This window comes from Vulpes vulpes, chromosome 12 (assembly GCF_048418805.1).
Source record: "Vulpes vulpes isolate BD-2025 chromosome 12, VulVul3, whole genome shotgun sequence".
Lineage (NCBI taxonomy): Eukaryota > Metazoa > Chordata > Mammalia > Carnivora > Canidae > Vulpes > Vulpes vulpes.
Window position 1 is genome coordinate 20,707,399 of NC_132791.1, and position 11,980 is coordinate 20,719,378.

General features: G+C 57.7%; 1 protein-coding gene across 1 annotated transcript; it reads right to left on the minus strand.

Moving 5' to 3' along the window:
• Positions 1 to 87: 87 nt before the first annotated feature.
• GRHPR (glyoxylate and hydroxypyruvate reductase) lies at positions 88 to 11,535 on the minus strand. Its single transcript, XM_072727912.1, has 9 exons — positions 11,361 to 11,535; positions 9,635 to 9,765; positions 8,640 to 8,712; positions 7,769 to 7,885; positions 5,984 to 6,072; positions 4,536 to 4,640; positions 3,664 to 3,799; positions 2,251 to 2,381; positions 88 to 428 (listed from the first exon to the last, which is right to left on the minus strand). The coding sequence occupies exons 1-9, from the start codon at positions 11,441 to 11,443 to the stop codon at positions 307 to 309; spliced, it is 987 nt and encodes a 328-aa protein (XP_072584013.1). The 5' UTR covers positions 11,444 to 11,535; the 3' UTR covers positions 88 to 306.
• Between the last annotated feature and the right edge of the window lie 445 nt (positions 11,536 to 11,980).

Genomic DNA, 11,980 nt, shown 5'->3' on the forward strand with positions numbered 1-11,980 from the left:
CTACGGGGTGAGGACCGGGGACGGGACAGAACCCTCAGGTCACCAGATGCCCCTGTTAACTTCTCTTAGTTACAGGCCCACACAGTCTCTCAGGAAGATATTTAATAGTATCACATACTTTTGGCTCAGGTATTTCCAACCACAAATGCGGCAAGCCCCTGTATCAGCACCAGTCTTATTTCTGTAGGATCAGAACAGAGACTTTTTTTCCTTGGCTCCTGTCCGGTGGGTCCAAATCAAGCCCGTGCTCCCTGACAGACTCCGAGGGCTCTGTGGGCCTCCTGACCCTCAGCAGCTCCTGTCTGGCTACAGCTTGAGTTCACTGGGCATCGGCTCCCCCCTCAAGCCAGCCAGCAAGTTGTTAGCTGCCAATAAGGACATGGTGTTTCGGGTTCCATAGGTGGCACTGCCAATGTGGGGCAGGATCACTGGAAAAGGGAGGAAGAGGGAGGTGAGGGTGGTTTTTTTTTTGTTGTTGTTTTTTGGGGAAGGGTGTTTCAAGAGCCTTAAAGTGGGCCCTGTTTTCCTGACTAGGGTTGCCAGTAAGAATAATGAAGAGAACCTGCTTTAGCATTCTTTGATTTGCCTTCCTGTCCTCTGTCTTTGATTTGCCTACTGTCCTTATGTGCTCCACTCCTGTGGGGCTGAGGTCACTGAAACCCGGATGCAACGGTGGTGAGAGATTCATATCCTAAGTACAAGGATGTCGAGCCCACGAGAGGTCTTGGAGCCTCTCTACACACAGCCCTTCAGAGAGCAGATGGTAAAACCAGGTGCCAATTCAGCTTAGGAGTTTCAGCGCTGATCATCCACACCCGGGCCCCTCAAAGTGGGGTCCCGGGGGCTTCTGGTGCACACAAATAGCTACAAGTCAAAATGGTGGACAAACAGCTCCATCTGGCCCCACTGCAGAACAAGTGAGGTCAACTGTCCCTAAAGAATGCCTCTTGAAAGAAGTATCTGGGGCACTGAGCTGAGCTGCCAGGCATGCAGGGATGGGATGGTTTTCCCAGCTGTGGGCAATAGCCCAGACATGACAGCCAGCGTTCCTCCTTCCGGCCTGGTGTGGACAGTGGGGACCATCGAGTTTCCAAGGGCTACAATAAAGGGAGCCTTCCCTGTGGAAGGCAGCTAAGGACCTTCTCTGTGGGATTCCATCCCAGAATGCACGTAAAGGACAGGGCCTGGCTCAGACCCTACAGTGAAGGATTAGTGTCTAGAGACAAAGCACACCAGCTACCTGGACAGAACCGAATATAAAGAGCTGTTAACCAGGTACAAAGTAACTGGGGAGGCTGAGAAGCGAATACCGAGGCAGTGCTTCTAAGTGGCCTCGGTGTGGGGGCAGGTGAGTGGTGCGGGGTTCCAGGTCCCACCGTGCACCTACTGGTGCAGAGGCCCCTGACCCAGCCCCTTCGGGTGACTGACGGACACGCAAGTTTAAGAACCACTGTGCTAAGGTGTCAGAGACAGCGACCACTAGAAACATCTACCTCCCTGGGCTGCAGGACAGAGGAAGAATGGGTAGCACTGTTAAAACTCAAGATGACTAAAAAAAAAAAAAAAAAAAAACTCAAGATGACTGAAGGAAGGGTCCCTTGGGAGCTGCAACTCCGACCTCTGCAGCAGTGCCTCTGAGCAGGCACGATGGCCAAGTTGATGCCGGGAAGCCTGCAAACTAGATTCACCGGCTGCCAGGAGGAGTGGCTGCTGCCCACGGACACAGACAGACATGTGAGGGGGCGGGGGAGGCCAAGTCCTGCCACCCGGCAGTTGGCAGGCCCAGCAGAAATCAGGTGTGCAGGGTCCCAGGGCCTGCATCCCAAAGCAGAATGTACAAGGGGAGGTTTGGAGCCAACAGACTAATTGGCGCAAGTTCCAAATAATTGGAATCACGATCACATCTTTAGTTTCTCACCCTGAAGCTGGTAGTGGGGGTTTATGGTACCAGGTTTTACTGACAACTACCTGTGGATGGAAGACATGCAGCCCAGCCCTTCGTTTTACAAATCCACCCCCGCCACCTCCCCTCCCCCGGTCACTCTTTCAGGGACACAGACCTGATGCATGGGCTCAGGAGGCCCCTGCCCTGTTTACAGTGAGCTATTGTCACTCAACATAGACACATATGGTTCCAGCTGTGTCCCTCTGTGCCTGGTACTGCTCACAGCAGCTTTGCACCTATCACCTCCACACTGCCTGACTTCTGCGGCCCCGTGGGACTTGGCGTCAGAAAATCCCCATTCTTACCACAGTTCTTCAGGGTCAGGAGCGGGTGGTTTGTAGGCAGCGGTTCCGGGGTTGTCACATCCAGTCCAGCAGCTGCGATCTGCCCACTAGCCAAGGCCTCGTACAGGTCGTCCTGGTTTACCACATCTCCTCTGGGAATGAGAACGGTGCCATGGGGGCCCCGAAGCTCCCTCCACGCAGGCCTTCTCTTGGGCAGAACCACCCACAGGGCAGATTTCCCTGCTGACCGGACACCCTAGGCACTGACTTTTAAAGCAGTAAGTCTGACAAGATGCTTCTTTCTGGTGAGTCTGTGCGGTAGCACTGAGAGCCCCAGCCCTACCACCCTGAAGCTGTGTTACCTTGGGCAAGCGTGTCACGTTCCCCTGGAAGATGGAGAAAACACCCAACTCCCAGGCTGCGGGGGGCACAAGCCCACTGACCCGCTACTGCGGGAACAGGGCCCGGGACCTGCATTCATGTGGAGCCCCATTCAGGTGTGTCCCAAGAGAACGTGCTGAGAACCCCTACAGCAGCACGCTGCTGGGCACGTGTCTAACACGGGGACACGCCTGATGGTGTCTGAGCGAGCAGCCCTCTCTCCTGTGACTGGGCGCCGGAAGTAAAGAAACAACTGGCCCAAGCCTCCATGCTGAACACGGAGTCAGGCTCGTGCAGCAGAAAACCATGCAGCCCCACACAGCCCCAGGTCCATGCAGGTGCTCGGAGGGTGAAGCTGGGACGGTGTTGGCCGTCAGGGCCAGCCCTGCGCTCCTGGGCATCTCACTCGCCCTCTAGGTCACCCCCCTTGCGGCCAAACATTAATATTACAGTACCTCTAGAGTGGAGAGACCTGAGGGGGACCCCATGAAATCCCTTCCTTGGCCTGTACTTGCCCCCAAATGGATTTAAGCAGGGCACCATTTAGAAAGGGACTGGAGTGGCAGAGGGAAGGTCTGCTTCTCTAACGTGGGTTTGGGTCTTTCTTTCCAGAAGCACAAAGGTTCAAGCTGTCACTAATTCAGACAGCCAGACAGACCCAGGCTTGGTGTATGGGCGGTCTGAAGGGCTCTGAAGGGCTGCTGAGATCATTACATCCAGCTCTGCGGTAGAGGAGAACAGGGCTGCCCACGGTTACCTGGGAACCCACTGCTATCAGGCCTCCACTCCCTGAACCAGCACGGCTTGGGGTACTGCAAGGAACCCGACATGCCAGACCTGCTCTGACAGCCTTCCCCCCCAAGCCTGGGCCCTCTCTTGGGGCCTTTACTGTACTCCTGAGCTGGAGCCAGCTGGTGGGTTGGTCTCTGCAGGGTAAGCTCTGCCCGAGGGCTCATGGACAAGCCATGGGGAAGAAAGCCCTGGATCACAGCAGCAGGGACGGCCCCTCTCGGCTTGCTCGTGCCCCAGGGAGCCTGGGCCACCCCTGCGTACCTGCTTATGTTGATAAACACAGCTGTGGTTTTCATCTGCTGGAAGAAGTCCTTGTTGCAGAGCCCCTTGGTTGCAGGTGTTAAGGAGCAGGCCACGATGATGAAGTCGGACTCGGCAGCCAGCTTGGGGGTGGACACTGGGGGAGGGCAGGGCTCCATGAGATGCTGAGTCCCCGGCTGGAGACAGCAAAAGGAGGGAGACCAGACCCTTGCCTCCTCCTGCCAAACTGGAAACTCCCAAGATGCTTCCCGAAGGCCTCATGTCTACCTGAGCACCTCTGACAACTGTACAAGGTCAAAAGCCACTCATGGGATCCTGGTCCTAACTCATTTACCCCGCCCCTGGTCTCACAGAGGGGGAGACTGAGGCCACAGAGGGGCAGGGGCTGGTTCTTACACGGCCCAATGTGCAAAGGGGGTGAGGAATGGCTCAAATCCAGCTGCCCTCTGCTCACGATGCCGTGTGCCCTGCCAGGGGGCTGGATCCACTGGACACAAAGCTGGGTGACAGTGCTCGCTAGTTTATTAAGGAAACAGAGCGAAAGTTCCCAGCAATTCCTTACACCTGTCACCATCCCTGCTGCTCTGCCCTGACATGGGCAGTGGTGACAAGGAACTCTGAAAGGCAGGAGACCTGGAGAGCTCTTCTGGCACTTAAAGAGCCCACTGTGTGGCCTGGGTTAAGTCCTCGTGCTCCCTGGCTGGGCCCTGCATCCAAGGGCAGCTGATTAGCTGGTACCTAAGGGACACCGCAGGCCCCAGACGCACCCAGAGCTCCTGCACTCCACCCGAAAATGCTGCCGCTGCTGAAACAGAGAGACCCCTTTAACTGAGTGCAGATGGGGCTCTGGTGGAAATCAAGGTTTTACTTACCAAACTCTGCCTGGAATTCTGCTGCTTCCTGAGGCCTGGGCTGGCGGCCCGTGTATAGAAATCTCTGGATGCCAAATGGCTTCAGACGCCGAGCAATGGCCTGGCCTGGCGGCAAAGAGAGTTCTGGCTCGTCCCCAACCCCTCAGAGAGCAGGAGCAGCGCCCAGCAGCTCCAGACAGGGAGCCCCTGGGATAGGGTGGGGGTCCTTTCATCAGCACACTTCTGACTTTAACTGGCCCTGCCCCTTTAAGCTGTCCCCTGCCAGCCCACACTGCCCTTAGGGGGCCATGTGACAGCCCTTCAGAGATCTGGAGACAGCGCCACAGTTCCTCTGGGGCTGTGACTGGCTTGCGCTGTCCTCACATGGTCCTGGGCATCTTGAGGGCCATTTGCTAACCATCCCTGAGAACTGGACCTGGCATTCCGGGAGCAGTCTGACCAAGCAGCCTCCTTCCCTGCTGCCTTCTGGACCCTCTGCTTTTATTAGGCCGCCAAAGACCTCTTCCGACTTTCCAGTGGCATTGCCAAACTGCCAACTCGCCCCAAATCTTTAAGATATTTTCACACATGCTGCTACAGAGGCAGGCTTGGGCTGCTGGATTTTCAGAATCAGAACTTGCCCCAAAGCCAGTGGGTTCCTCCAAGGAGCTCTCTGGGGTAAGAGGCACTGCTAGCTGGCCAGACTGTCCACACTCTCCATCCTCCCCTTCACCTCTGGACCAGGCAGGGGCCAGAGAACCGACAGCTGCCTGGCGGAGCTCAAGCCAAGCAGCGCCCCCTGGAAGAAGAGCCCCGCCTCATCCGTAGAATCACAGGTAAGCTCTGCCCACGGGACCCCCTGGTTCCTGAGTTAAAGCTTTATGTATCGGGACATCGGGGTGGCTCAGTGGTTAAGTGTCTGTCTTTGGCTCGGGGTATGATCTTGGGATCCGGGTCGAGTCCCACATCCGGCTCCCTGCATGGAGCCTGCTTCTCCCTCTCCCTGTGTCTCTGCCTCTCTCTGTGTGTCCCTCATGAATAAATAAATAAAATGTAAAAAAAAAAAAAAAGCTTTACGAGTCAAATGCCTTCTAGAGTCAAATGCCTTCTAGCAGGCGTAGGGGAGCACGAGCTGTCCCACAGGAAGCCCCTCCTAAAAGCCCCAACCCAGCCATCATCGCTTCCAACTGTTCTGTATGGAGCTGTATCCCTAAAGAATCCTGACTTGCTTCTGTCACCCAGCAAGTTCTTAAGGAACTCCTGTTTTCATTTCATTTATTTTTTGTTTTTCCTGTGTTTCACTAAGCTGTGTCTGTTCAGTCGATGTCCCTCCTGCACGCAGAGTGCACTGGGAACAGCCAGTTGTGGCCACTCTTTCCAAAGGATAGTCAACATCCAGACACAGGGCACCAGAGACTCAAGCAAAACAGGGTCACTGGGCCAGGCCAGTGGGAAGGTGGGAGGCTCACCTATGCGCCCCAGCCCGATGATGCCGACGGTGCTCTGCGTGAGTCCATAGCCACACATCCACAGGGGCTTCCACGAGGTCCAGCCACCGCTGTGGGGAGAGTAGGGGAGGGTAGGTAAGAGCCCCAGCCTCAGGCAAAGATGAGGGCTCTCTGTGAACTCTCAGACCCAGAACCCCCAGGCAGGGGCTGCAGTCCGAGGGGTAGAAGACTGTGCTCTCTGGGTCCCAGGACAGACAGCAGCACGAATTACACCCATAGCCACTGAGCACTGTGGATAAGCGGCTGGAATGACTCTTCCTTTGAAACCACCAGGGGAGGGATCCCTGGGTAGCTCAGCGATTTGGCACCTGCCTTCAGCTCAAGGCATGGTCCTGGAGTCCCGGGATTGAGTCCCGCACCAGGCTCCCTGCATGGAGCCTGCTTCTCTCCCTCTCTCTCTGTGTCTCTCATGAATAAATAAATAAAATCTTTCAATAAAATAAAATAAAATAAAATAAAATAAAAAATAAAATAAAATAAATAAAATAAAATAAATAAAATAAAATAAATAAAATAAAATAAAATAAAATAAAATAAAATAAAATAAAATAAAATAAACCACCAGGGGAAGGGTGCCTGGGTAGCTCAGCGGCTGAGCGTCTGCCTTCGGCTCAGGGTGGCTCAGGGCCTGATCCTAGGTCCAGTCCCACATCAGGCTCCCTGCGCGGAGCCTGCTTCTCCCTCTGCTTGTGTCTCTGCCTCTCTCTATCTCTGTGTCACTCATGAATGAATAAATAAATCGTTAAAAAAAAAAAAAAAACAGGGGACACAGAATCCGAGGGCTGGAAGGGGCCTTAGAAGTTTTCACCCTGTTTTGCAGGCGGGGAAACTGAGACCAGAAAGGGTGCCCTGACTGAGGTCATGCAGCCAGGGCAGAGGTTGGGGCAGCAAGCTGCAACCTTGGGGTGTGGGATTCCAAAACCAGTATTCTCAGGGCCCCAGGGAAGCAACACAAGGTAAAGCCATAGGCCCACCCTGCTGCCTCAGGCAGATGGGGACAGAGCCTGCCTTGAACCGCCTCCACTCCCCAGGGGGTGCCGACTCCCCTGACAGGAGGGTAAGTGGGACAGCAGGGTGTCAGCCCTCAGGCTCTGGCTCTGCCTCAGCCCCACACAGCTGGACCGCCTTCCCCAATAATGGACACATAGCCCCAAATCCCTGATCTGAAACCCTCAGGCCGGTTTTTCAATTTTCAGGTTTCAGAAAGGCTGTTTGGTGCATGTTCTCTACCGTATGTAACACCCTCAGCAGCGTCTAGGGTGGTACCCATTGGCAAATGCATCGGTACATCAGCAGCAAAACAGGAATATTCACATGGAGTGAGAAAAATAAAGATCATAAAGAGCTTCCTGTTATTTCCAGTCAGGTTTTACTACCAAAAGATTCATGAAACAACCCTCAGTTTCCAGAGCTCCTGGGATTTCTGCATCCCGAACACGGATGGTGGACCCGTCTCCTCCAAGTGCCCAAGAGGATGCCCACCCGCTACTCCTCGTGATCCCCACTCCTGCCCCTACTCGCCAACCAGGCAGGATGGCTCTGTCCCTTCCCATCTTCCTCTCTCAGGGTTTCTCCTCCGCACCCTGCACCACGATTCCCCACCCTTCTCTTCAGCTCCGCCCCGGATCTGAGTAGTGACAGATTCTGCCCCTGCTCACTAGACAGGGCACACCGGGGTAGGGGATCACTTCTGGGCCCCAAACCAGCTGCTGGGGAAGCCAGCCTTCCTGTCAGAGGTTCACTCACTTCCTCACTTCCTCGATGGCCTCTGGCAAGCGGCGACAGGTGGTGAGCAGCAGGGACATGGCGAGTTCTGCCGTGGCGTCGGTCAGGACATCTGGGGTGTAGCCCACACGGATGCCGCTAGGAAGCAAAGACCTGGTGGCACCACGGCCGCGGGCACCTTCACCAACTCCTACCTCTGGGACATCTCCACGCTGCTGCTCTGCTCTCCCTCTCTGCACCCGCCCCCCCCCCCACCGCCCCAGGGTGGAAGCAAGCACTCAGGGACGGCCAGCCCTCCTTCCTGGCTCGAACCTCCCGCTTGGGGAAGGACACGAAAATGAAAGATCAGGACCCAAAGTCTGGGGTGAAGAACTATTCAACCTTTCCAAAACTCCTCATCTAGAGAGGGAGATAATAGGATGGCCCGGGGGGCCCAGCGGTTTAGCGCCGCCTTCAGTCCAGGGCCTGATCCTGGACACCCGGGACCGAGTCCCACGTCAGGCTCCCTGCATGGAGCCTGCTTCTCCCTCTGCCTCTGTTTTTGCCTCTCTCTTTCTCTCTGTGTTTCTCATGAATAAATAAATAAAATCTTAAAAAAAAAAAATAAAGAGGGAGATATTACTAGCCTTTCCTACTCCGAGGAGTTGTTGTGAGGCCTAACGCCAGGCTGAACAGGAAAGGGGGCTACCTTGCAGATGCTACCCACAGTTTCTGACAGTTTGGGGCCTATCGTATCTGCCCCACGCTCACGTGGACAGACTGAATGGTCAGCCCCCCGCCTTCTCACTGAAGCGGGCAGGGATATGAGCAAATAAATATTAGCTCCCTTTCCCAATCTGGGGGTCAGCCCTCACCCCAGGCCCTTTCCAGAGCGCTAGCTAGCTGCTTTTACCGCTTCTTGATCTCCTCCAAAGCCAAATGGTCAACGCCCACGGACATTGTGCTGATGACTTTGAGATTGGCTCCTGTTGTGCAGAAAAAGCATTGTTTGCATCTTTCCTCGTGGGATTCAAACCCGCAACCCTGTGGATATCGTGGGGCTGTCTGCTTATTATTATTTTCTTAGACTAAGAGGAGAGGCTGACATTTCTGTTCTTTAGCTGAAATCCTGAACCGCCCTACCTGACAGACTTGACAATCCGACTTACTCCTCCACGTACAGACACTGTGGCTAAGGGATGTCAAGTGGCCGGCCGCAGTCACAAGCTGCCAAGTGGCAGAGCAGGGGTTCACCGTGGGGCCTCTGACACTAAGGCCTCCACTCATATCCATGGGACTGTTCCCCCAGTGAAGCCTCTGTCTCCTCTGAATGCACCTGGGGCCCTGCTGGGGACACCCCTGAGGCGAGACCCTCTCACACCCTCCCCCTGGGGCAGGGATTGGCTCGGCACTGACTCATGAGGGCCCCATCCAGTAGCCTCTAAGTCTGAACTCTTCCTCAAAACAACCTTATAGGGTGACACCTACCTTGGCCCAGGGCTGAGACCCAGGGCTGGGGCTCACACATCCTGGGTGCCTGGGGTGCTTGGCACTGACATAGGCCTACTGCGTGATACAAATGAGCCCAGAAGGCACAGGGCCTTTTTCAAGCTCATAAACAAGGCCATGGCAGGGCTGGATGAGGGCCCTCACACCCACTCCCTCCACACCACAGTCTTTGCCCCCCTAGGGCCTCTGTCCAGGGGTTCACAGCCAGGAGAGAAGCAATGCCTATTCAAGAGGGCGCTGCACACAGTCGCTCCCCCTGGCCTAGTACTGCAGCGAATGCCTTCAGAACTTGGAGAGGTCACCAAGGACCCGTGTGGGGAGCCAGCCGCAGCAGACTGTGTGCCCCTACAGGGCCAAGACACCCCTGGAATGCTCCCCAGACCTGCCCAGGGCACACACCTGCGGCGTCCAGGAGCCTCTTGTCCACATGGTCCGTGAGGAGGCAGAGGAGGCCGTGGGCCCCGGCCACACCTCGCTCCAACTCCTTGGCAGGGATTGGCTCGTCTGAATCCCACTGCTCCACCTCACAGCTGAAGACCAAAGAAAGACCACACTCAGAATCAGGGGCGCTCCACAGATAACCCCGGGCTCCCAAATGCTCCCTGGGGCTGGCTGAGGAGTCAGAGTCAGGCATGGGTGGCCGCAGAACTGTCCTGAGAGGCCGGCTAAGGGTAAAGGGCTGTCACAGAATGGAGATCACCAAGGGCTGACAAGAACCTAGACTAAAAGCAAGTCACGAGGCGGCTCTCAGGTCAAAGCAAAGAAGAGCTTTATCACCCTCACAGGAGGCCTCAGGGCCAGGGGGGCACAGGGGTGGGGGTGGGGGTGTGGCTTGAGGTAGGCCGTTCCTGCACCAGAAGAGGCTTGACTACCCTGTCCTGGGAGTCCATGCAGGGTAAAGTCTCCTACTTGCACTCTGCCAGGAAGGACAAGACTGGAGCAATGCAACGTGGAGGGGTTTCAGGGCCTCAGCTCGTGGCCTCAGGGTTTCCACCACAGCTCGTGGGCAGTGGAGGTGTTCCCAGGGTGCTGCCAGCCTCCCAGTCCTTGCCATTTAATTCCGCCCAGCCAGCACGTGGGGCAAGTCGCAGGACCCCAGGCGGCACCTCCCAGGACACCCTGGGGCAGTGCCTGGCCCACCAGGTGCCTGGCACAGGCTATCTTTCATCCTTTGTCCCCGCTGCACTCAGCTAGAGCTGCGTGAGCTTGGGCCAGAACCTAAGGCCAGAACCGTGGTTCTTGCCTCTGCCTTCCCCCTTCCTCCTCGGTGCTTGGAACCCCACAGGTCCTCAGCCAAGGTTTGGCTGCATTCAACAAAAGGCACAATCTCACTTTCACAGGGCACAGGTTTCTGAGACTGGGTCCCACCTCCTCCCGGCCTGTGGCCTGTCGTGGGCAGCCGGACCCGTGTGACCCCCGCTCACACTGCAGTCTGCCAGAACTGAGTTCCAACCCCAGCCCTGCACACCACAGCTCTGACTCTGGGCAAGGCACTTAACCCCTCCCAGTTTTCTCATCTGTAAAATGGGACTTCTGGTCCCGACTTCACAGTGTCGCCATGGGTTTATGTATTCGAAGCACCTGAAAAGCTGGCATGCAGTCGTCAATCTAAGGGTGACGAAAGGTCCCTGCCAACTGTCCAAAGCGACCAGGTCAGCGACAGCGAAGGTCCCTGACCCTGACAAAAGTGCCCTCTAGGGTAAAGGACGAACAGCCAGGACCTTGCGTCACAGGCGGCCTCCCCTCCCCAGGGCTTTCCCTTCACCCGCGCTGCGCCTGCAGGGGAGCGGCGGGCCCCCGCGTCCCCGCAGCAGCCGGCACAAGGCTGGGCCGCGGAGAACTACCTTCCAGCCTCTCCCCGGAACCCCACGACCGTCCGGGCCGGGCCGGGTTGGCAAGAGCCGCCAAGACGCAGGCGCAGGCTCCCGGCTCCCTCGGGCCCCAGCCCCGCCCCCCGCCAGAAACAAGCGGGGCGTAAGGAGGCCGCTCCCGGCCCGCCCGGGCCGCCGGGGACGCTGAGTCACCCCCGGCTCCGCAGCCCCCTCCCCAACACCGCCCCGCCCGGCCCGGCCCGGCCCGGCCCGGGGACGCGGCGTGCGGCGCGCGGCGTGCGCGGGGCTCTTACTCCGCAGCCCGGGCGAGCGCGGCCCGGCCCTCGGGGGGGATCCTGCGGGTGACGAACACCTTCATGAGTCTCACTGGCCTCATCCACCTCGCAGCCGCGGGACACTGACCCGGACCGCCAGGCGGAAGCGGGACGCGACCTGGGGCGGGGCGGGCCCTCGGGAGGGGGCGGGGCCTGCGCTAGGTGGGCGGGGCCTGGGTGGGCAGGGGCGGGGCCGGCGCGGGTGGGCGGGGCAGGGGCGGGGCCTGCGTGGGTGGGCGGGGCTGGGGCGGGGCCTGCGTGGGCAGGGGCGGGGCTGGCGCGGGGTGGGCGGGGCGGGGGCGGGGCGGGGGGGCGCGTGGGGAGGGGCGTAGGGAGCCGGAGCCGTGGAGGAGGAGTTGGGGGGCGGGCAGAGGGGGCCGGTGGGCCTCTCGAGCCGGGACCGTGTGTGTTCAGGGGGCGGCAGTGACTGAGATTTTCTGCGGGTGTAACGAGCTCCTAAGTGCTCCTCGTAAAGCTGTGTGCGCTTGATCAAGCCCTCAGGGAACGCAACTTGTTCCCAGCGGCATTGGCCCTTGGCGCCCCCCCCCCCCGCCCCCCCCCCCCCGGGTCTCTCTCTGAGCACTTACTGCACAGAGGCT

What these genes read in the sequence shown, in the direction of transcription:
- GRHPR (XM_072727912.1), bottom strand. Translation starts at nt 11,443, where the DNA reads ATGAGGCCAGTGAGACTCATGAAGGTGTTCGTCACCCGCAGGATCCCC. An exon ending in TTGGAGGAGATCAAGAAGCG is followed by an intron (nt 7,886 to 8,639) that starts GTAAAAGCAGCT and finishes TTTGCTTCCTAG; the next exon opens with CGGCATCCGTGTGGGCTACA. An exon ending in CCTGACCCTGAAGAACTGTG is followed by an intron (nt 429 to 2,250) that starts GTAAGAATGGGG and finishes TCCCTTTTCCAG; the next exon opens with TGATCCTGCCCCACATTGGC.